We start from the raw sequence: 24,607 nt of genomic DNA, 5'->3' as shown, positions 1-24,607 counted from the left end.
TTATCTATCTTTATGTTCTATAGAAAAATATAACCTGAAAGTAATTCTCTGCACTCACACAAGTGTTTAAGCTCTACCAAGGAGATTTTGAAACAGATTAAAAGGTTAAAGCTATAATCAGTTATTCACAGGGCCGTAGAAATATTTAGCTAGCATTAGCTTAAACAATGAGGACACCTGATCTACAAACAACTAAAACATATTGTTTCACCTTATTTTGTAAAATAATATGGGTACTGATGAAATATTTGTGTTGTTCACTAAAATCTGACCTTACAAATCTAAGTCAATGACCTTTTCCTTGTTGTCTCAAGACAAAGAATGTCAAAACCCTGGAAAGTACATTTAAAAAATTCTCCATAACTACAGTAAAAATACCGGTCAGATTTAAAAAACAAAACTAAAAAAACAAAACAAGCAAACAAAAAACCCCATAACAAAATAAAAACAAAAAAAACCAACTCCACCACAACAAACTTCTGACTTTGCCAGCTGTAAAATATCATGAACATGATTAATGGCTCCTAAAAACAATGAATGGTATTTTCTGAAATACAGGGTATGATATGACTGGCTGAATTTAGAAGTAATTTTAAAGCTCTGGTTTTCTTGTTGTACTAAAACTAAAGTGATAGTTTTAGTAGCATTTGGTTTAGAAGATCTATGCATTACCTTCATCTGGTCTTCAAAAAGGAGAATTCGTTTTAATGTTGTATGACTTTAGAGGTCAGAGATTGAGACATAGACTTTAACAGGCTAATGTAAATTCAGTGGAATCTTACTCGTGAAAAGCAATCTGTGCTATGACCAAAATTAACCAAAACACAAAGAAACAAAAAAAAGGCTTTAGAGCAAAAATTATGGCCAAGTTATATTAGCATTCAGATACTGTGATTTATAGACTCCATGAAAACTGTTTAGTCCCACAAAGCTCCCTAGTATTTTTTCCCTTCCCTTAGTTTGCAATTAGAAGAATGGAATCTTTTTCCTGCAAAGCTACAAAGCTTATAGTGTCTGCTGCTTACACTACAATAAGTAGATTCTGAAGACTTAATCCAAGCACTGATTACTAGATCAGAGTAGCCTTGCAAGAAATCAATCTTAAAAATCAAATCTTGGTAACAGAGAGGAGAAACACTGAAAAGGATGAGAAAGACTTTTCTGGGAGAACAGAGTGCAACAAGCTTGTCAGGAGATGAAAGAATTACTGGGATGAACTTTTAAGATAATAATAATAAAAAAGATTTTTTTTTTAATGGAATGTGTTACAGTTTCAGCAACTCAAAAAAAACAGATTTCAAGGAAAGAAGGCATTAGGTAAAAATATCTTATTTTCTTTAAAGACCTTATTTTTTAATCTCTTTTTTTAATTTCAGCTGAAGATCTTTGAGCACCTTGTCTTAATTTTCTCAAAAGACTTGAATTTTGATTCCAAGCTGTCATTTAACATACTAAGAAAACCTTTGCTAGCAGATTATAGATCAGCCTTGGTATGCTATGCTACCAAGACCCTTGGTAGCAGCAAAATGCATGCAGAACAAAAGAGAAGTCTGTTATTTCTCAAGTTATTTTAAAATTAGCCAGTGATTAGACTGGTAAAGCATCTCTGAATGATGAAATTAATCTGCCTAGCAAAAGCCTGCCAGAATATTAGTCTTTTCTACAGAAAACACAGAGTTAAAAAATATAGGGAAATTTATACAGATGGTACATAAAATATAGGTCTTTGATTAGTGTTGTTTTGGGATTTTTTTTTAAGTTAATTAATTTCTGTACCAAATCAATAAGAAGCTGTGGCTTATGTTAGTGAGTGAGTAATTATAAGTACCCATAATTATGAAAACAAACTTCAGATGCACAGGGAAATAGGAAGTGCTCTTCCTGGTGGAAAATGAAAAAATAAACAAACCTCTCAGAGTTCTGGAACATAAGAGAGATAAAACTGTTCATTGGAACAGCTATTTCCATTAACATTTTTATAACAATGCTAAGGTTTTGATGTTAGATGACAGGAAAATAAAATTCTTCCAATTTAAATGTGCAAACACTATTGTATTGGGTAAAACACACTAAATCTGTATCAACACTGGGGTGTGGAAGAGTTAATAGACCTGTTTTTACACACATTTCTGTACTACTTTTTTCGTGTATTGCATTATGATATATAAACAAAATATTTTCTCTTCACTTGTTAACAATAAATTAAATTATATATATTTACTGTCTAAATAACAATGGAATGATTAGATGAACCACAATATTGATTATCTGTTGCCACAAGTCACCTATAAGCAGAACATCCTGCATAGCAGGTTTGGTTTTTCTTTCTCTGCTTCAATATAGCAAAATATTTTTCAGTCTAACAGTCTCCAACCACATGAATCAGACAAGTTGCATGGCTTTGTGTTGTCCCATATTGTATCAGCCTGATGAAATGTGTTGATGCAGAACATATTAGGACTGTAAAGAAATGTTTCATGTGTGTCCAACGTAAACTGAATTCAATGTAAACTTTTGAAAGCATGGAGGATGAAACTGTAGAAAATGTCAAATTTTCCATTATGTTTGTGAACTAAAAAAGATCATGGATGACTGACCACATAAATTGCTATTCTGGCAAATCAGAAGTTATAAACTATTTTCAGTATGTATCAAACCAGGATTTGTGAATAAACTGATTTAAATATACACAGAAATTCTCTTGTGAGATTCAAAAAAAAAACCAACTCCTTTTCTAGTACTATTTTCTCTTTGTCTTAATGCATATATAGTACCAATATCTCTCAAAATATCCTAACATTTTACATAATGATTGTTCACAAATTACGTGTTGGTAAATAGTCTTGTAATATTCTAGGACTATCAAAATATATCAGCCTTTTTGGAAACAGTAAAACTAGTTTCTTAGATCCATTTAAGATGTACCATGGCTGTTTTTCCCTTTTTGAAAGAAGAGTTGATATTTATAAACTGTGGATGTTGCACATAGATGCATACTGACTTCCACTGAATTCTGTATTTTTGAAAAACAATCTACATACTTTGCATTGCATCTACAACCTTGCCACTCTACCACAATCATCTGCCTGGGACGTGGCTATGTGTCTGCCAGAGTGGGCTAGTGATAAAGAGGAGTCTTATTTTGTTCTTGCAAAACTCAGGCAACTGAATTAATGGAACTCTTGAAATTAAAAAAGTGCTAATTACTCCAAAACTGTAGATTGGGACAAAAATTATAAGAATTTAATAAAAATGAACCCCTAATTGCAGAACTTCTGATGAAAGAGGGAGTGAGAATTATTACATAATCAAATTTTATCACTAGTCATAATAAAATTTAGTTAAAATGCAGATAATCAGTTCCATGTTCATTACCTAAATGTTCATTCTGTGGTGGGAATGCTTTGTTATCATACAGCAGCCTTAAAAAATATTTAAGCAAATAATTGTTATTAAAGATAAGTATGAAGATAATTATATCTATTACACTGTTAAAAAATATACAAGTTATAGTAGTTGAACACAATATTAGCTTATATTAATAAACCAGCTATAATTGAAAAGGAACCTGAATTATACATGTAGAGAAGCTGCAATTTAAACTAAAAATGCATGCAAAGCAGAAGAAACAGCATTTGCATGCATATTCTGTTAAGCAGAAGAAACTAAGGCCTTGCTCATTACACTGAGGAAAGAATGAGCAAAAAGGTGATCCATTTTCCTGTTGCTCTTGTCAGAACAGACAGCTTTGTAATTTAAGGTTTGTACCAGAATTCTTGCATTGGTATTCTGCATACACAGCTCAGCCTCTTTAGAGAATGCCACCACTTACAGCAGCAAATTGTGGGAGAATAACATAACACAGGTTGTTCTTGCATCAGTTAGTGCATCACATGAATCAAAGATTGTGAGAAGGAACTAAGATGCAGAGGAAGGTGGCTAGGCAGAAATAAGGAAAAATATAAAGCTGTTGAATCTTGCAGAATTAATGACATTGTCAGGATTAGATATTACTAGATATCATAGTGTTAGAGTAAGCCTTAGACATGTCTGGAATGGATGGAGTCTTGAATTCATGAACCCTTATGAAAGAGTCCCAATAGTATTTGGAAAGTCTAGATACAAGAGAGAAAGATCTGTTTAACTAAAACCACAACACAAAAAAACCATCTACAGAGTTGGGGGTGAGGGAAACTGCTGATTTGCTAATTTATTTCTTGGTTCAAGGATTTAGACTCCTGAGGAGTATGAAGAACAACCACGGCAGACCCGGGAAAGGGAATATGAAGCAATTGTTCCTCTTTCCACAAAGCAAATTACAACTTCTCAAAAAAACGGGAATTAGAGAAGAAATAAAGATCTGCAAAGAAGTTCCACATCATCTAGTCTATGCCTATATACTTTTAAAGAAAACTATCTCGAGGCCAGGCTTCAAGAAAGCTTAAGCTTTCTTCTGTCCACTTTGCATCCACAGAAGTTCTGTGCACAAGCTGATAGACAGTTTTTCTATTCTGGGATGCCTGACCATGCATTAAAACAAATCACCTAGATATTCTGTCAGGGCACATCCTAGTCTTAAAGAAAGCCTTGGACAGTGCAAAGCAAAAGAGATGAAGCCTTTGTTCTTAAGATGAAACAATTGCTCTGGGCTAAAATTAATTTTCAAAATAAGCAGAGAGAGAAAGAGCAATGCATTTTAAAAGCAATGATTCTTCTGGTAGAATGGTTCATGATACATGTAGACACATTTCCTAGAACTGCTACCACATGTAAAAAGACCTGTCTGCAGCAGGCTGTAGATGGCTCCCAAGGGAAATAAGCACCCTAGAGCTAGGCCTATATGCTCTGATTACTAGTGCAGTTGAAAAGAAGCTGAGAAATAGTATTGATTTTGTCTGATCTTCAAATTCAAGGATTCTCATTTCACTAAATCATTGCTTTTCAGCAGGACTGAAAACTTCTCTATTTTCTTTTATTTCAAATGTTAGATCTTGTCTAAGAGGAACCTTACATATTCTACAGGCCTGATAAGATAGTAAGCAAAGGCCAAATAAAATCTTTCCTTCACCTTACTGAATAGAGAAGAGTCTGTTTTCCACATTTGGTTTGGTTTTGTGGGTTTTTTTAAATGGCAAAAATCAAAGAAACTCTCATGTTGACTTTAAGGTTCAGTTCTTCCACTGGCTGTTAATCTGCTATACTGCTTTCATTAGGACAATTGTCCTAAAGCAACTGGTCACAGTTCTGAGATGAATAGGAAAAAAAAATAAAAATCAATGGATCTCTCTTAAAGAAATACAATATAAATGTAACTTCTTTAATATGATGACTTCATACTTTTTTCTGTGATTACAGTAGTTTCATAGCACAGGACAGGAAAAAGTCCTACCAATATTATATGGCTATGCAGAATTGCTATTGTTATAACGATTTAATTGTTAAAACACTTTATAGAGGGTTTAAATAGTGGAAGAAGTATATACTTTTGCATTGAAAATACACCAGTGCAGCCAAAAAGATTATATACTGGAGTTTGTGTAAACTAATTTATGTTGTCAAATAAAGGCTACAACTGTCCTTAGATAAGATGGAGGAGCTATGAATGCTATGTAAATAGTATATGCAATAGCATATTACTGCAATTTGTGCATATTTTGCTTTAAACTTTAAATACTTAGACATTCCTGTGAACTTACTTTCCCATGTATGGCCAACGTAAGACATGTCTACAAAGAAAGAAATGAGATAACACAGGACAGCTGAGGAGGTGTTGTAGATGAGTTCATAAGTTATGTTCTGCATATATCTGTATTTTGAAAATATCTAAGGACATGCCATATTGGAGTAGACAAAACAGGGTGAGAGAGGTCTCCAGGAAGCAATGTTTTAGCATACTGAATTTTCATTGGAAATCCTATGGGTCAGTATTTAATAGGTATTCTATTCTCTTCCCCCTCATGTGAGCTTCTAAACCACCAGCTAACCCTCACAATTACTGAAAAGTATTATTTCCTGACAATAGTGTTATTTTTTCCCAAAAAACAAGCCAGTGGTACAGAAGGATCTTAGATGCACAATTTCCATTGACATTAATAGGAGTAATTTGCTTAAAAACCTTATTCTGTTTTTTTTGTTGTTTTGGATTTTTTCTGGGTTTTTTTATATAAATTTCAGAGATGGTTTTTAAGAGTAATTTTCTACAGTGTAATTTTCTAAAAAGCACATAATGTGCATTGTATCTTATTGTTCAGCCTGTCTGAGGCTCATTCAAATCTTATCTTTCATCTGTGCAAATTTTTGCCTAAATAAAAGGTCTGCAGGAAGAATGACAATTAGAGAATATAGGCATGAGAGCATTAACATCAATTGGCTTCTTAAAATCCAGAAATACAAGTAATATTTAGCCTGAGTTAGGACATAATTATGGGTATAATATCTACCAAACTGATTAAAACCAATATACTGAGAAATTTCTAGGAATAATATTTTGTTTCTTCCATTCATTTTACAAAGCAAGATAAGGAAGTGTTGCAAAGGAGAAGTTTATGATATGAATAGTAATCAGTTGTACCTACCTCTTTCTAAAGGCTTCAACTCTATATTCATGAAATGGTTTCATTTTAGCCAGAGATTTGATGAAAGGTTATATAGTATTACCTACAGTGTGACATTTCAGAAACTAGACAGTATAATTAAGATTTTTTTTTTCTATTGAATCTTGGAAAATTCAAGAAAATTCAAGATTACCTCAGTATTTGATTGTTGAATTTCAATTAACTTTTAAAAATGAAACAGCATTCTTTTTCAGAAACTTGGCTAGGATAAATATACCCTGCATTGGATAAAAAGTTGGCTGGATGGTCGGGCTGAAAGAGTAGTCATGAATGGAACCAAATCTGGCTGGTGACTGGTCACAAGTGGTGTCCCCCAGGGTTCAGTAGTGGGGCCTTTTCTCTTTAATATCTTCATTGATGATTTGGATGAGGGGATTGGGGGTACCCTCAGTAAATTTGTAAATGACTTCAAACTAGGTGGCTGTGTCAATCTGCTGGAGGATAGGGAATCCTTACAGCAGGACTTAGACAGGCTGAACTAATGGGCCAAGGTTAATTGCATCAGGTTTTATATGGCCAAATGCCAGGTCTAGCATCTGGGTCATAACAACCCCACGGTAATCTACAGAGTTGAGGAAGAGTGGTTAGAGAGCTGTGAGTTGGAAAGGGACCTGGGGGTATTGGTTGACAGTGGCCAAGAAGGCCAGTGGCATCCTGGCTTGTATTAGGAACGCAGTGGCCAGCTGGAATAGGGAGGTGATCACCCCGCTGTACTCAGCTCTGGTGAGGCTGCACCTTGACTACTCTGTTCATTTCTGGGCATCTCACTGTAAGAGTGACACAGAAGTGCTGGAGAGTGTCCAGAGAAGGGCAACAAAGCTCATTAAGGGCCTGGACCACAAGTTCTGTGAGGAACAGCTGATGGAGATGGGGTTGTTTAGTCTGGAGAAGAAGAGGCTGAGGTTACCTCTTAACTACCTCAAGGGAGGTTGGAGCGAGGAGGAAAAAAGCCTCTTCTCCTCCATAAACTGTGAAAGGACAAGAGGGAATTGATGGAATCTACACCAGAGGAGGTTTAGACTAGATGTTAGAAAATATTTTTTCACTGAGAAGGTTGTCAGGCATTGGAATGGCCAAGGACAATGGTGGAGTCATCATCCCTGGAGGCATTTAAAAGGCATTTGGACCTGATCCTTAAGGACATGTTTTAGTAGTTGACCGTGGAGTTAGTCAAAGGTTGGGCTGGATGATCTTAAAGATCTCTTCCAACCTAAACATTCTGTGATTCTGTAAACTTAAATTCTGTAAAGCTAAATTATGCACTACAAATATGCCATCAATTGGCTACAGTCTCCCTACTGTGAAGTAGGGAATCTATTGTAAAGCTTTTAGTTATTTTCTCTTGGAGTACATGTTGGAAGCAAGTACCTTTTAAAAAAACCAAATAAACAAATAAAACAAAACAAAAGCAAGCTTGCAAAGAGATGAAATAATAATTCAGTAAATATCTGAAGTTCTAATTTAATTGATAACAATATTTTTATAGTTTCATCTTTATGTATTAAAAATAGACAGTAGACATAGCTCAAATAGGGTTTGTTTTAATAAACATTTAAAATTTATATAAACTATTAATAACGTCTTGCAAACCTTTGCCTGTACCAAACCGAAGACTTTCATTCCATTCTAACTAACCATAGAGTAGATATCAGGGAGCAGCCATTGGAAGAAGGCAGATGTATCCACATGATAAACTCTGTTCTTTACAAATTGTTAATAATATACCATGAAGGGAAATTATTTGAAAATATTAAGGTATAGAAAGTATTTGAAGACTCACTAATTTTGTTTTTTTTAACGGCATGCTTTACTCATGCCCCAGCTGCAAGGGGAATGAAAGAATACAGAAATGACTGGATACCGCTATATGGAAAGTCAGACAGGATAATGCAGTGGTTTCTCAGATCTTTAAAAAAAACAGCACACAAATTACCAATTGTGGTGACATTGGCCTTTCAGAAATTTTAAGATCAGCTTATAGCAATACAGCAGTTACTATTAATTTTTACAGTAGCTACTATTAATTTTACAACACTTTATCCAGTAGAATTGTTATATCAAGAGATATAGTGACAAATAATGTTAGCTATACCAACAAAGCTGAATAAGTTCTATTAAGATAACATAATTTTAATTCTGTATTACTGGCACTGATGTATGAGTATAAATCCTCAAGTAAGAGTAATAGAAAGTAATAGCATTTCCATGAGCAGGTCTGGAGAATGAAAGATTATGCTGGTGCCTCAGAAGAGTGATGGACCTTATTTCTCTTAGGAATTACACTGGAATTATAGGCTCTTTATTCTGGGTTACAAATCCAGAGTTATAGGACAGAAGTTAAACAAATTACTAACAATTTTAAAGATCCAAACCCCCTGCATGGTCAAGGGCACGAAATTTCATCCAACCTGGCCTTGAACACTTCCAGAGAAGGGGCATCAACATCCTCTCCAGGCAACCTATTCTAGTAACTAATTTGAAAGGCAAATCAAAGCCTTTCAAGGTCATTTTTCTTGCAGGTTGTTTTGTTTTGTTTTTTTGTAGTGATTTTTTGTTGTTGTTGTTGCTGCTTCTGCCACTGCTGTGAGGTTTTATTCAATTATTTATGGATAATAAGGCTCAAACTGAAAGACATCACATTCCCTTAGCTTTTGGTTGAAGGGATTTAAGCCTACTGATGGATATTTATTTTCTGTTGTCAAGCTGAACATGAAATTAAAAAGGTAATATTAATCAAAAGCTACATGATACATGTGGATCTCATCAACCTTCAAAATTATTGGGTTGGGTTGATACCCACACACCAGGCACACACCAGGTAGGTACAGCAAGAAGATGTGCAATGGTCAAGATGCACCTCTTCTCCCTCTCTGGCTCCACAGACTTCATGACTAAGAGTTTATAGGTCGATGTTGCTAATGAGTCAGCAATGGAAGCACTGGCAGGCAGCTTGAAAGAAAATTTCATTCATGCCTTAATTCCAGACTTTGACATCTCTTTCCCCCCACAGCCAATGAATTACTAATTGGAAAAAGGACTACGGATTACATTTTACAGACAGATTTTAAAAACAACATTTTTCAAAAAATCCTTTGTGTAGTGAAATGTAAAAATATCATTGTTAATTGATACCAGCTTATTAATACACCATTATTGTAACAGAACTTTTAAAAAATACACATGCCTTTTGAATGATGTTGCCCCCAGGAAAAAGCAGATTAGAATGCAGAACATGCTCACTCTTCCTGAGAAAAGCAAAATAAAATTTAAAGAAAAAAAAAAAAAAAGAGTTTTGTAAGACTTCTTGTTTATGGCTAGATAAATAATTAAAGAGGGGGGAGGGGGGAGAAAAAACAAGTTTTTTCACTTAAATCCTGGAATTTGCACCGAACACAGATACTGTGTTCAGGGAGCCTCAGAAGGAAGAAAATTCTCTTGTTACCTTAGAGCTGAGAGCAGCACTGACATGCTCAGGAAAAGCTCTCTTCTGAGACCTTAAAAATTCCCTGCTGTGTCTAACTGCAATGGTTTGGATTTTTTTTACCTTCTGGCTCTCTAGGACAAAGGATTTGAGAGGACCAGATTTTATGACTTCTCAGATCCTGCAGGCAAACAGGCTTTCCACATAAACACTGTAAATGACAAACCTGAGGTTGTTTGGAGACCAGACCACACAAGGGAAGTTCAGGCTTAAGTGCTGCTTCCTGTGCATTTCTTTATTGGCTATGATACTATAAATGAACAAAAAATCATTGAACCCTCAGCCTGTTTGTATTTTACATGTATTTCATTATAACACAGATTGTGCTATCAGTTGAAGAAGAATGTTTTATAATTCTGGGGCAAAGATCTAACTGCAGAGCATGTATTCTATGCTTTGTGCTTATAAATTCAAATTTCATTTTAATACATTGGGAGAACATGCTTGTGCCACTATGTTTTTTCTCTTTGTTTCATTCAGCCAAAATTATTATTGCCTAAATACCTCTAAACTGGATCTAATCTTACTCTAATTTTAACACCTCTAAACTGACTTGATCCTGAGGCTTACATTAATGAGAATCAGAGTTAACTGAGTCACTTAATAGCAAACAGCAATAGTAAGAAAGGAGGGAGAGAGAACAATAGGAAGATAAAGGAACTATTTTAGTCTGGAGAAATAAGACAGGGTGACTGCTGCACATCTGACTCAGATCCCATTAGCCCTTTGATAAGACAAAGGAAGGGCAAGGTTGGAAACAGTTTGAGACACTATGGTAAAATCAGTTTTTAGAAAGTTGTTGAAAACAAAGCACATCCCCTTTGCTGTATCCTCTGTACCCCTCCTGTTTATCCAGACAAAAAGCTCTTTCCCAATTAAAGTTCTGTCCCAGGCAGAATTCCAGATGTCCTCAATTCTTCCCTCTTTCCTCTACTCAAATCCCCCCAACCACTGCTCCCCTTGTGCCTACCCACTCTCCCAAAGCTTGCTTTTGGCTAGGCATTACAACCCTGACTGTAATGAATGGGTTTCTAAACCCAGTAATACCAAAACTGAACCTAAGTAAAAGGCGTCCAGGTGACAATGACTGAATTAGCAATCTTCATGGGTTGTCTCTTGAGACTAAAATACTGCAACTCCCTACACAGAATGATTTAATTTACAGCACTGTTGTTAATACTATTCCCCACTAAACCAAGTGAATCACTTGTCTTACAGAGGAGGATTGTGCCTGCATGTTAGATGTACACACTTGGTATGCTCTGGAATATATATATGAATGTATTATATTCCATATTTTTAGTCTCTGACAGAAAATCAGAAATCAACAGATTTCTGCTAGCTGCCACCCTTCCTGGTTTTACTTGGAAGTATCAGGGCAAACATTTTTTCACTCATGACATTGCATAAACATTGCTCTCTGTCAGACTCATGCAAATTACAAGAAAAAAATTCATTAGGATGCTAGAAATACTTCCAAGCCATTTCAGGTGGGAACCTAGGTATTAATAAATTGCTTACAATACTTCAGCAGCAATGCAAGATGACTCCCAAATGGAAAGTCCCTTACATACTTTTCCAGTGTTTTGACAAATGAAGAACTAAGGATTAACTGGAGTAACAAGAAATTCACATGCTTTTCAGACGTAGCCTGATATTTTTCAGTGTAAGCATGCAAGTGTAAGCCAGGGCAGTTTAACAATGGAAGGGGACTAAAATTAAAGTTTTCAGGAGTGCTTTGTAATATTCATTCTCCACCCTAGTTCAAGGCAACTCATCTCTTCCGGGTTTTGACTTTTTGTTGTGGCTGGGACCTGGATATACCATATCCCCTATCATACACCAGGCTCAAGGAAAACTGAGAGGTTCTTTGGCCCAGTTACTTATAAGATTGTTTTTTTAATTAGTCGTAATTAGTCCAGGCAGTTTTGGATGTCTTCAAGCATGGAGACTTCGCAAACTCCCTGGGCAACCTGCTCCAGTGCTCACTCATTCTCAGTATAAAAAAGGGTTTTACTATCCATAATTTTTTCCTTATTTAAAAACTTTTTCCTTATGCAAGTTTTTCTTGTATTTTCAGCCCATCATGTATTCACATTCTTTTGTAATTTCCATGTATGAGGAGACTAATTTGTTCATAATTCTTTTTAAACAACAAAACCTCAATGATATGAATGCCTGCTTTCAACATGAACACGATTATTTTTTCAAGATAATACCTAAGTACCAATAGGATTGTTTTTCCGTTCAGCCTGAAGTTGCTCTGGTTGAACTCCCATCCAAGTCAGTTAAATTCCCCTTTATTAGAGCTAGAGTGATTTTTTTATTTTTTTTTTTTAAAACTTTGCAGTCATAATCTTGCATATATATTGCTTGATCAAAGCAAATATAACTGTTGATATTCATCATCACCTTCAATTTGTAATAAGTATTCTACTTGCATAACCTAATCTAAGCACTTGATATATATTAAGTGTTAGATTGTAGCAGAAATTCTCCTTTGCCATATTATGTATGTGTTTTGCATATGTGTATCTCTGCAAGGACTGGTTTTAAAGATTGTTTTTACAAACGTTTTGCATTACTTTTCTTTTTTATACTAGCACTTAAAAAATTGTACTGTACTGAACTGTACTAAACCTTTTTTTTTCATCTTAATATAAAACCTAGGAATCTCTCCATATTTTCTTTGTTTTTCAGAATAAATTCTAATGTCATATTTTCATTTTATTTTTCCTTTTTCTTTATATTTTTTCATGGCATTCATATTCTAAGATTTATCTTCTTTTAAAAATACAAAATCTATTTACAGGATACATCATTTGCTTCTGTTCTGTAAATACTCACATTTTTATATATTTTTTAATGTACGTAAGAATGAAAAATATAGAAGTTGTCTCTCTTTCATGTGTATTTATACATGTTTGTGGTCACAGGCCTATGTGTGTGTGATCCTCTCAATACTGAAATGTTTATGACAGTCTGTTCCAAGTATTATACCAGAGTTATTGGAGGATTAGAAGTATTATTAAGGAACAGAACAGCAACATACTAGGGGTTTCAAATACAATCTGATATTAATGTCAGAGACCATCTAGACTTCAGAATTGGTGTTCTCTAACCATCATGTCCTGCACTTCATTCTTCAGACATTCCTCATCATTTTGTACTGGGTTTTCTTGGTATGTGGAATTTCTCACATGAGTCATTCCACTGATATACTAGTTTCTCACTCCTCAATTTTTCTTGTGCCATTTTGTTGTATTCTGTTTAAAAGTGACAACTGGAAGAGGAGACAACTGAGGAGATGATGTTTCTTATTTTCTAAAAATACTAAGTGTGAACACCTGCTTTCCTAGACAGCACAGGTGTTCCTTGCTCCTCCATATGATGAGGTAGAATCATGTGATATTGGATCATTTTTTCCAAACAACTAAGAGGAAATAGCTTTCATCTTTTATAGAAAGTATTGAGAAATTTAACTACTTGGATATAGAAACATAAATAGAACTTTACATTTAGAATTTCTGCCTATAATTCATATTTTCTAGGTGAAACACTAAGATTCATAAGAAAGAGGAGACAGGGTTTTTCCATGTCTTGAGTTTTTTTGCCTGACTGTAGGCCTTAGGGCTCCACAAATGTTGATTCCATAGCCACCATGGCAAGAAGAATGAAGTTGATCAGATCTATACAGCCCCTGGAAATACCACAGCTGTTACCTGTTTTACAGAACCACCACAGCAGTTTTCCTTCTGCCAGAACAAGAGCAGGATTTGTTAACTGAGAACTGTTTCAGAAGTCCTGCGTTGATCACAGTGGTGTGACAGGTGGGCAAAACCTGAACTGCATGCAGTACTTGAAATAGGGAAACCAGTACCTTAGGAAACATCTGCCTTCTGCCATGGTTCAACCCTCCTAAATTCAGCAAGTGCTGTGAACATCAACCTCATGCAGTCGAGTTTTTGTTGCGTAGTTAATGTCTACACTATGCTGATTTGACAGGAGCTTCTCGTTGTTATTGCTTGATCTGAAATCCAGTGAGAACTGTGACAAGTCATTGCCTTAAACAGATGCTGACAGATGCTTTGGGTCAACCTCTCTTAGCTCTGAGTTTCTGTTAATATACATAATCTGTAGATTGTGACACTAGAACAGAGTTTAACTCACTATCTTTGAAAGATTTCTGGGTTTTCAAATGAAAACAGCTCCTCTTTACTCCTCAAATTAGGTATATATTTTTGCAGGTGTTGTAAATGAAAAAGATAAATTCTGAACATTAATCCAATAAACATGAGACAATGCTGGTGTGTATATTATCCCTTGATCATGGATGAAAAGCCAGAAGTGCTATAGAATAATCTGTACCTTGTGACGTAATCTTACTAGGGTCTGATAGGGCCTAAAGTCATATCCTTCCTTGGCTGGCCACCCGTCTGCTCCCAGCAAAATGAATCCAAGAAGTAAAACAGCTGACCACCACATAAACATCTTTACAGGTCTGTTCCTGTAAAAATAAAATGTAGAAGTTTAGCAACAGACTGCAATATCACTTTGGCAAAGTCATATAATAAAAGTTTAGTGATATTCCATTTGTGGAACTGAAATAGGGCAATACATCTGGCACAACAGCAAACAAGGGGAAATAAAAGCTAGTAGCATTTAGGACCACAATATATAATCAGTTATGTTGAATTGAACATTTTCTTTTCACTATGCAATACTCATATGAGAGGTTCACCAAGGAAACAACCAGGAAAAGTCACATAAAAAAAAGCATGTAATAGAAAAACAGCAGTGAAAAATTCAACACTGTTTTCTCTAAAATGCAGGAAAAAAGATGATCCTCGATAAGATGTTTATTAACTTTTAAATTCAAACTCCAGTGATGTGCTATTTTGAGCTAAAAGACATAAGTGTAAAATACCCCACATACAACTGTTATGATCTTCATTTTACCAGCAATGAAGTCTAAAATATAAGAAAAGCACTGTATTTTCTGCTAATATTCTGGAGGCATTTTTAAATTGCATTATCGTAATGACAGATAGTCTATAAGTTTATTGCATATGTTGGCACTTGAAGAATATTTCCACTCTGCTAAGTAAATTTAAAAAATCTTTCCCCAGAATTCACTGCAATCAAGTGCATAATTCAGGGTAGATTATTTTTAAGACATTTATTTGATTAGCTTGGGTGTTTGTTTTTTTCTGTTTCAGAATCCCACAGGTCGTATTGCAGATGACATGAATTGGCAGATCACCACCATGCTCAATGCACCAGCATCTATAACATGTTATAAACAAATCCAAAAAAGAAAATGAGATTTTCAGAACTATTAGAACACATAGCACTTTAGGAAAGTAGGTAAATACTTTCATATTAGGACTAACGACATCTAGTGAATGTTGTTCGTTTTCAGAAATAGTTGTTTCAAACAATGTTGTTGGTACAATTTTGTACATATGTATTGCTTCATACATGCCTAATGCTATGTTACGATTAGCAAAGGAAAACTGTCATTCCGAAGGAGACTTTGCAATAATTCCTAACAGATATTTCATGACACTGTAACATAGTGTCTTTTACTGTGAGTACAGGAAGGAGTTCAATAGTCTTATTTGCATAAGGTGCATATCACACCTTGTTAAAACTTGTGAGGGAACACTAACAATCACAGATTTCAAAGAACCTTGAGTCACTATTATGATGCACTGAAAACTGAAAAAAAAAATTATTTATATTGAATTTTTCTTCTTATGCAAAGGTTAAAATTGAAGACTCTTTACACTTTCATAAACTGAAATGTTACGTTAAAAAAATGAGAAAATACAAGGCCAGTCAAAAGTTCATGCAACGTTTTTTTAATGGCAAGAGAAATTAGCAGGACACTCACTTATTTGCAATTTTATTATTAAACTAGAATGCTAGATTAACAATTTCAGTCTTTGTATTTTAAAGGTACATGTTTGTAGTGGAACAGAGCGACCAGGTGCCTCTGATCATCAAGAAGTGGGTGTGAGCCGCTATCAACTCCACCTGTGCCCAGTCAGGGCAGGGCTCCTATGGAGCATGTGCAAGACCATGGGGCCAATAAATAGTGAGGCTCACACCCACCGAGGCAGCTCATTCTAGAGCTAGCTAAGAGAGTGGCTGGTTGCTTCCATAGCAGCAGACCATCTTTGCTAGTTCCACACTGTGGGCAATAGACTCAGATCACATCCTACGAGTCTATATCACCATATCAACGCGTCGATCCCGGACAAGAGACTCCTTTCCGGCAACACATGTTAACAGTATCTATCTGGTAAATTGCATTAATAATGGTATACATACAATTATGCAGTTGAAGATCTAGTTGACTTTGTCTGTACTCAGTCCATAACTTTGTCTTCCTCCAGTAACTGTAACAACCTAGTTTGTGCTGATTGCAATGTTATGGTATATTTTAAACGAGGATATTAAAAACAAAACAAAACTATAACAAAAAAACAAACAAAACAAACAAACAAAAAAACCAAACAAAAAACCAAAAACACACACACACACACAAAACCAACCAAACAAACAAACAAAAAAAAGCGTAAGCTTTCTGTTTCAATGAACAGTTTTTCAATTTTCCCGACAAAACTGAACTAGTTTAATGAGCTAATCCTCCATCATCCAGCTACCATGAAAAATTAAGGGGTGATTCATTAGAACTAAGATTACATTATTGGATATTGATATCAGTAGGGGAGATCCACAGGAATCTAGAAGAATGCACAGAGCTGTTTCTAGTGGTAAAGGTCTTGACAAACATACATTCTGAAATGTATGAGACAATCCTTGCAGGACTTGTCAAAAGTCAAAGTACTGAGAGGCAGTGACATAAGTTTTCTTGAGCTGCCATACTTCCACTAAAACAAAACTGCTAATCAGATGGTCCAGTGGACCTCTACCATGGGATTATTACAACAAACTTAGTGACTTGAAACACTAAAATTTTATTTCTACATTCAAGTATGTTATGGAAGGGCATTTTGCTTCACTGCCTCCATTTTAGATTCTCAGCATCCCTGTTTCTGGAACAGCAAGTACATTACAAGGGAAAAAGAAAAACAAGAAGAAAACACTCCTTTATTTGTGTTTATTTAAAAAAAAAAGTATTTGAAAACAGTTTTTTATTAACATTCGTGGTCAGAATCAGAATAGTTTAGCAGTTATGCATGCTCAAACTAGCTATACACAGTTGAACCTTTGTTCCCTTTGTGCGCTTGCAGAATATCTCTGCACACAATGAAAAACAGTTTGGAGAATGGTCATTTCACAGAAGACGTAAGGGCAGTCACATTCCACCCATCTACCATCTAAACTGCATATATTTGGGGTCAAGGAACAGAACTCTTATACTTTGAAAACTGTTCGATCTTGAAAAGAAAATCGTTACATGCTCAGTTTCTGACTTCATTGCCTGTTACTTGGATGGACATTTAAAACATAAATTAAAGAAGTTATCTTTTTGGCAATACACCACCTGGTATCCCAAAAGTATGTAGGGTGCCTGCAGTTCTTATTTGCCTTTCAGAAATTAAAAAAAAAAACCCAAACCAACAAACAACAACAACAACAACAAAAAAACAACCAACAAACAAAAAAAACAACCAACCAAAAAAACCAGGCAAACTTTTTTTTTGCAAACTACCATAATTTTTTTTCAATTTACTGCACAACTTCATGGGTTTGGGGTTTTTTTAATAATATCAGAACCACAGTTCTCCTTAAAACTGCTACTATTGAGTCTTTCTTTTACAAAAAATTATGATCTGTCCGTAAAGACTTACATTGCTAAAGAGATTCATTAAAGAGATGCAATTAAAATCAGTTTGTAAAGCTTCACTACAACTCTAAACTTTGTTGATGTGTTTAGATGTACAGAAAGAAATAGAAGAGAATCACAGAATTGTGGTAAAGACCCTTCAGATCATCATCAAGTCCAGCTGTTAAACCAGCACTGCCAAGTCCAGTGTTTAAACCATTTCCCTCAACACCATATCTACATTTCTTTTAAATACCTCCGGGGATGGTGACTCCATCATTCTTTCAATATAGACATTTTTCCTAAAGTCCAATCCAAACCTCCCCTGGTGTAACTTGAGGTCGTTTTGTCTTGCCCTTTCACTTGCTACTTGGGAGAAGAGACTGACACCCACTTCACTACAGCCTCCTTTCAGGTAGCTGTAGAGGGCAATGAGGTTTCTCCTCAGCATCCTTTTCTCCAGACTAAACAACCCCAGCTCCCTCAGATGGTCCTCATAGGACTCATTCTTCAGACCCTTCACCAGCTTTGTTGCCCTTCTTTGGGCAGCAAGATATAATTTCTATATAATTATGAGTCTTAAAGTAACTTGCTTCTTATTTCTTGCTTACATCATACACTCTGGGACAAAGTGATATATTTCAGATTTGCATTAATGATTTAGATCTTATATTGATTCTATATATTATACATTATATAACACATACGCAATATATATTATATATATTGACAAAAATTGATGTTTCATCATTTGTATAATATTTCTATCTAAATGGATTACATATTTGTAGAGCAGTTGCTTTTAGTTTTTTATTGTATTTTTATTTTTTTGTTTCATGCAGTAGTGGAAATACTGAGTTTTAAGCATTCAGAAACTTTGCAGATCATTACATCTGAATAAATGAATTACTACAGTTATTGATTATTTATTTATGCTCTTGTTTATTATGCTCTTGTTAATTGCATGGGATATTATATAAAGTATATCTTTGGATAACGGGAGACAAGTGGGCTTAAGGAATTTCAGGATTAAACAAAAGGTTAAAACAGTTAAATGTGGTAATCAAAACTATGCTTCATAGGAAAATGCTGAATATCCAAGATCTTAAGCATTATTAACACAAATTTTAATAAATATTTTGAAACATGAGAGTTCAACAAATACAGAGCTTCAGAGTACAACTTAGTCTTTTGTATTTTTCTGCTATTGCTGTTTGGAAAAGTGGTTTAAAAAGTTCTACTTTAATCTCCCAGAAGGAATGTGTATGCATTTATGAGAACTTTTGGAAAGCAGGAGAGACACGAGGAGGATGGAGTGTGAGCCTTAACCAAAGATGAATAAAGCATTAATCTCATTTTCTGTCTCTCAGGGGAATTTGTGCGATAGACTGAAATTTAGGATTTGAGATTAGCAGCTGCACAGGCGGAGTAGACAGGGAAGAGGCCAGCTTTGAAAGCAACATGCCAAGAAATGAGCAAGTGTTATTCAATTATATTTGACAATTTCAGTGAAATGCTATTTCTTCTTGAGTTTGTCACATCACTAAGGCATCGCCCAAAAACCAATGAAGGGAATTTGCCTGTGCTGTGAAAGTTGAAAAAACAACTTTCAGGCAGATACATTCCTGATCCTTACAATGTTTTCCTGTGTGTGTTTGTTCATGAAGAGAATATAAACTCCACGTATTACAATTACTGTATTAAAATAGAGTTCTTATGTGCCTGCACATAAGACAATAATTTACTGTAGCAGACAGTATTTTAGGCTATGGAAACTTGAGCCTACATGAGCTAGTGCTTTGCCCTTGAAGCAAAAGAAGTTAAAAACTTTAAGTAACAAGAATGTAGATAACAGACATAACAAGACCTTGGCAAAGAGTAGGGTAGCACATATTCTGCTGATTAGGAAGATTACATTAACCAATTAGAGGAGGCTCTGCTTTGCATGAACAATTTGTTGTAACCTACCTGCTTTAAGTTATAAACAGGTGGAATGACGAGTTAGGAAATACCACGGAATAAGTCTGTATGCATGGACAGATAATAACAGTATAAAAGTAAAGAAATCTCATTAAATAAATGCTGATGCTCAAAGACCCCATGGTGTCAGTCCTTATGCATCACCGCAATTTACATGTTGATTGGTATCATTATGAATAAACAGCCATTTTCTAGAGATCTTGTGTGAGTGCCATCTGACATCTTTTGGTCTTCTGAAATTATTCAAGTGTTAAGTAATTTTTAAGGCCTTGCAGAAATAAGATGTATTTGCATCCTATGTTGCACCACTCTAATGATTAAAAATTCTGTATTCTCTATGTCCATTTTACTTTTAACCTACCACGTCAGGGGTTGCCATCAAGCAGCTATTAATCAAAGTATCCCTTGTGTTTCAAAAAACCTTGCTTCAATTTTTTATTTGCATTAAGCAGTGATGTGATACTGTAAAGGAAGGCAAATACTATAAATAACTACATATGATTAAATTGGTGCCCACTGGTAGAGACTTAAAGTATAAGTAAAGGAACAGAGAGAAAATGGACAAGTCAGTGTATTCCCCTCGGTCCCTTGACCTCCTGAGTCAGAAACTCTAGCTGGCCATCTTTTCTAAGATCTGCTGATGGACTTTAGATCCTTAGCTTTGTCTGCTTCCTTTTTTAATTTACGTATATTTTTTGTTTCTATAACATTACTTGAGCATGAAGAGTTTCATGTCTTTATATACATATGACAGTGTTTGGAAATCTGATTATTTATTTTCTTTTGCTTTGCTCTCTCTTCAAACAGACACAAATCTGTACCTCTGAGTTTTCCTGTTTCTTTCTCTGTACATTCCTTATTGTGTCACTTTTTAAAAGGAATTTAACCGGAGAGTAATGCAATCTTCAAGACAACGATGTACGAAACATGTAGACATCAAGACATTTTCCTTTTCAGCTGATATTCCTTCCCAAATAATTCTCCTACTCTATGATATTTTAATATACATATAATTTAAACGTCAAGTGATAATCTGTATTTTAAATTTTAATATATTTTATATATTATGTATATGCCATGTATTATATTATATATAAATATATATGATGGGAATCTTCAGTCATTCTCTGGCAGCCTTGTTTTATTTGGCCATACTTTATTTGTCATAAAATCTAAGAAGACATTGTGCGAAGGATGTGGAACAGATAATAGTTATTCCTTTTTTCTCACTGTACAGTAAGTTCTCCACTATCAAATTTAGATCTTCTTTTCCGGTTCTCAGAAAGCTATTTCATCTCATTATTTAGCCCATTTCCAGAGCAGTCTTGAATCTGCTGCTCACTGCATTTTTCACACTATTAACTTCTCTCCACTTCCATTACTCCTGAGATTTTTTTAATAAATTATTATCTGTAAAAGTATTCCTTTCTTCTGTGAGAAGTTTGTTCCTTAAAATTCTTAGGTGAGGAACACTACTGGAAGACCTGTACCTTCTGAAGTGGCAGCTGGAATATCTTAGGGCATTTTGCTTCATGGAGGTCAGAGAACTGAGACCATAAGGTCTCAAGCAACCTGTTCTGGTGCCCTAATTTGTAGATTGAGTTGCTGTTTTACCATCTTCTATTCATAAAATTTCCAAAATCATTATTGTACCGGACACCTATTTATAAAAATATTTACTTGTGTATTCAGCTTGCAAACATTCATATAGAAACACTTAGTTTTGATTTAGTTGTCTTATAAGTGTATATATATTTTTCAAGCTGACTCTCACCACCGGGACGGAGGAAAAATATACCATTCAAACCAGAATCACAAACAAGAAAGATTTAATAATGATTTTCTACAGAACCCATGAAGCACAAGTATAAAATATTTTGTTTCATTAAAGAAAATACTACTTGGTAAGATTATACTTGGTAGAATCTTGGTAAGATTCACAGTTGACTAAAAGTGTAGTCACTGAATAAATTTTGTAAAATGCAATCAGACACAATTTAGTCTGCCCAGAAGAGCAGCTGGTGCTAATCTTCTAGCCTTGAAACTTTTGGACTGTCTTAAAAATGATTTATGCTGTAAGATGCTCAGTTATAGTTAAGTCAATATTTTATTTCATTTAAAAAGGGCAAAAGATCTTTAAATTAAATATTACCCCTTTACTTGTCTCAGGCTATTGATTTTACAGCATTAAACTGTTTGTCTTTTCAAATCTGGTAGTTGATGCTGAATAATACTGAATATTTCTATTCTACTCAAACCTCATATTAGAATTAATAACAGGGAAGAGATCCAAACACACTATAGGCAGACTATAAGGCAGACAGTCTCATGGACACTGTGTCCAACCTCTTTGAACTTCAGCTATCATTAGTAAATTCTGTACATTCTACTGTAAGCAAAGGCACCTTAGGTTGATACACATCAGGACCTGTCCATTATTATTTCATATGCATATACATTACAGATATTTATAGTATCTATGTTTGATGCACACTGCCTGCTTTATCTTAAAACTAATTACAGTATTACCATTAGTAATAAAGGAATAACTGGTTTGAAACTAATCACAGAATTCCTTTCAATTCTTGAGAAAATGCAATGTGAATCTCTCTCTTTTCCCTCCTGATAATGCTATTTGCCCTTGCAAGCTCAATATTTTGTGGAAAACAAACCAAATCCTGCTTCTGATCCCTTCCTTATGAATATCTAATCATAATTAATCTATTGTAGAATACCATGGAGAGTGCTTCCTCTCAAAGCTGATTATGCTTTCTAAATCTTCACAGCAGTTCATTGGTAATGTAAATTTTGTTCTCTGCCTGACTCTTCCTTTGGAATTGTTAGATTGGAAGAGATGTTGCTATCCTGAAAGCTTAGGAAATATATACTAAACACTTTTACCTCTCCTTAATGTGTAGAACATCTAGTGTACTGAAAAAAAATCTAATTAATGAAAACTGGCTTAACCAGAGTTTACAGTGAAGAGTAAAAACAGATCTCTAACTACAAGAATGATCAATTTTAAAATTCATATATATTTAAAATTAAGAAATTTTCCACTGTCAAAGAAATTGCTTCCTCAGTTCCTCAGCAATTGTTCTTTGTTACTAAACTGTGACTGTCTAGGATATTTGGCATTTAGAACACAGGCATAATTCATTTGAAAATACAACCAGTCCACCCCAATAAACTGATTTAATAATTTTAATGCACATACAAAGTATAATTAAATTAAAATTTAAATACTGGCTAGAGCACTGCATTCCTCCTACTTTTAAGAAAGGTGAAACATCAGGTATTAACCTAACATTATTTAAAAGATCATTTCCAACATATCAAGGAGTATTGTTGCATACCCTCAGGAGTCATCAATCTATGTCTTTTAGAAACTATTAAACTGAGGAAAAAATAATAAAATTTACTAATTTGTGTGGATCAGAAAAAAACATAAGTTATGCCACCATAATCAGTGTTATTAATAGGTTTATGATACAGCTACAATAGCAGATATAAACCATGCTTCATTGCCAGACCTCGAGGATTTCCTTGTCCTGATGGATGCAAATACCTACCAGAAAAGAGTATCACACTACCCTTTCTTGACATGCTTTCATATACCTTCATGGCTCAATGGCAGAAAAGCAAAAAAGATATTTTCTGTCTAAACAGAGCTAACAATGTATCGCACCAACTTTGAACAAGTAGAAGTTTTAGCCACCAGTAGGTCTTTTCCCATGAGCCTGCCCTCTGCTGCTCCACACACAATTGCCTCCACATTCTTATGCACAGTCTGTGTCCTCAGAAACCTCATAACAAATGTTTCCAAGCTAACACACCAAAAACTGAGATGTTACAAAGTAATCAAAATACTGGATTCTCTCTACAAATGCAGATATAATCCATACCTATCAAAGTTTATGCTGCGTTAAAACACTACATGGAAAGCAGGTCGTGACGGCAGCGCTCCCCACCACAACTTCCTGACAGCTTTCACACACAGCACACCCGATGCTGTCACCCTCCAGTTTTCCTCCTGAAGCAGCAGCCACCCTCCGGAGCTGTTCGGTCACCTTAACCACGTACAGCAGGTTTAGGGCTTGCTACAGCAAAGCACAGTGCTGCCACAGCAGCTGCTTTGAGCAGCTACGGCCACTGACTCTGCAGGCACACTCTCTCCCATCCTGCACTCACTGAAAAGAAGGCGTTTCAGAACAGCAGCAATGCTGCTCACAGCTCATGTGCTGGAGCACACAAGCAGAGAAGTACATTTTTAAAATCTCAGGAAAAGCCCTCACCATGCCACATGAATCCTGCCTTCTGCTAGCTCCCGTCCATCTCTGCTTCACTCCTTTCTTGATTTAAATCGCAAAACTACCACACTGCACAAGTGGAGGCTGCAGCACAGACCCTTGTACTACTGGCCCTATACTGACACAGTCTTTGTGACTATAAAGGCACCAGGTGGCTCTGAGATCTATCTCACAGAGAATCTCTGAGGAGAGCAACTGGGACAAGGGCCAGGTCTACCTTGCCTTTTCCTGTTACACTCTCTGCCTTCACTCTCCTTGTACTTCCAGGTGCTGGTGGATAACAACAGGAGACCAGGCAGCAATTGTCTTTAGAGGGGGGAAGCAAGATGCATCTGCAAAGAGGTTTTCTAGAAAAGCTTCTTTGGAAGTGATGTAAAGCTTACAGGGGGCTCTCATGAACTCAAACACAAGCGACTGCAGTGTG

The 24,607-nt window shown here is 35.3% G+C and overlaps 1 protein-coding gene across 1 annotated transcript in view; it reads right to left on the bottom strand.

Moving 5' to 3' along the window:
- Window positions 1–24,607, bottom strand: part of FSTL5 (follistatin like 5) — a 253,234-nt gene that overhangs the window by 215,723 nt on the left and 12,904 nt on the right. Inside the window, 1 exon segment of the mRNA XM_008493813.2 lies at window positions 14,464–14,602. Within this exon segment, the coding sequence (XP_008492035.2) occupies window positions 14,464–14,586 (123 nt within the window). The 5' untranslated portion in view covers window positions 14,587–14,602.

Source organism: Calypte anna, chromosome 4A (genome assembly GCF_003957555.1).
Source record: "Calypte anna isolate BGI_N300 chromosome 4A, bCalAnn1_v1.p, whole genome shotgun sequence".
Classification (NCBI taxonomy): domain Eukaryota; kingdom Metazoa; phylum Chordata; class Aves; order Apodiformes; family Trochilidae; genus Calypte; species Calypte anna.
This window is presented reverse-complemented; position numbering and strand designations above follow the sequence as displayed.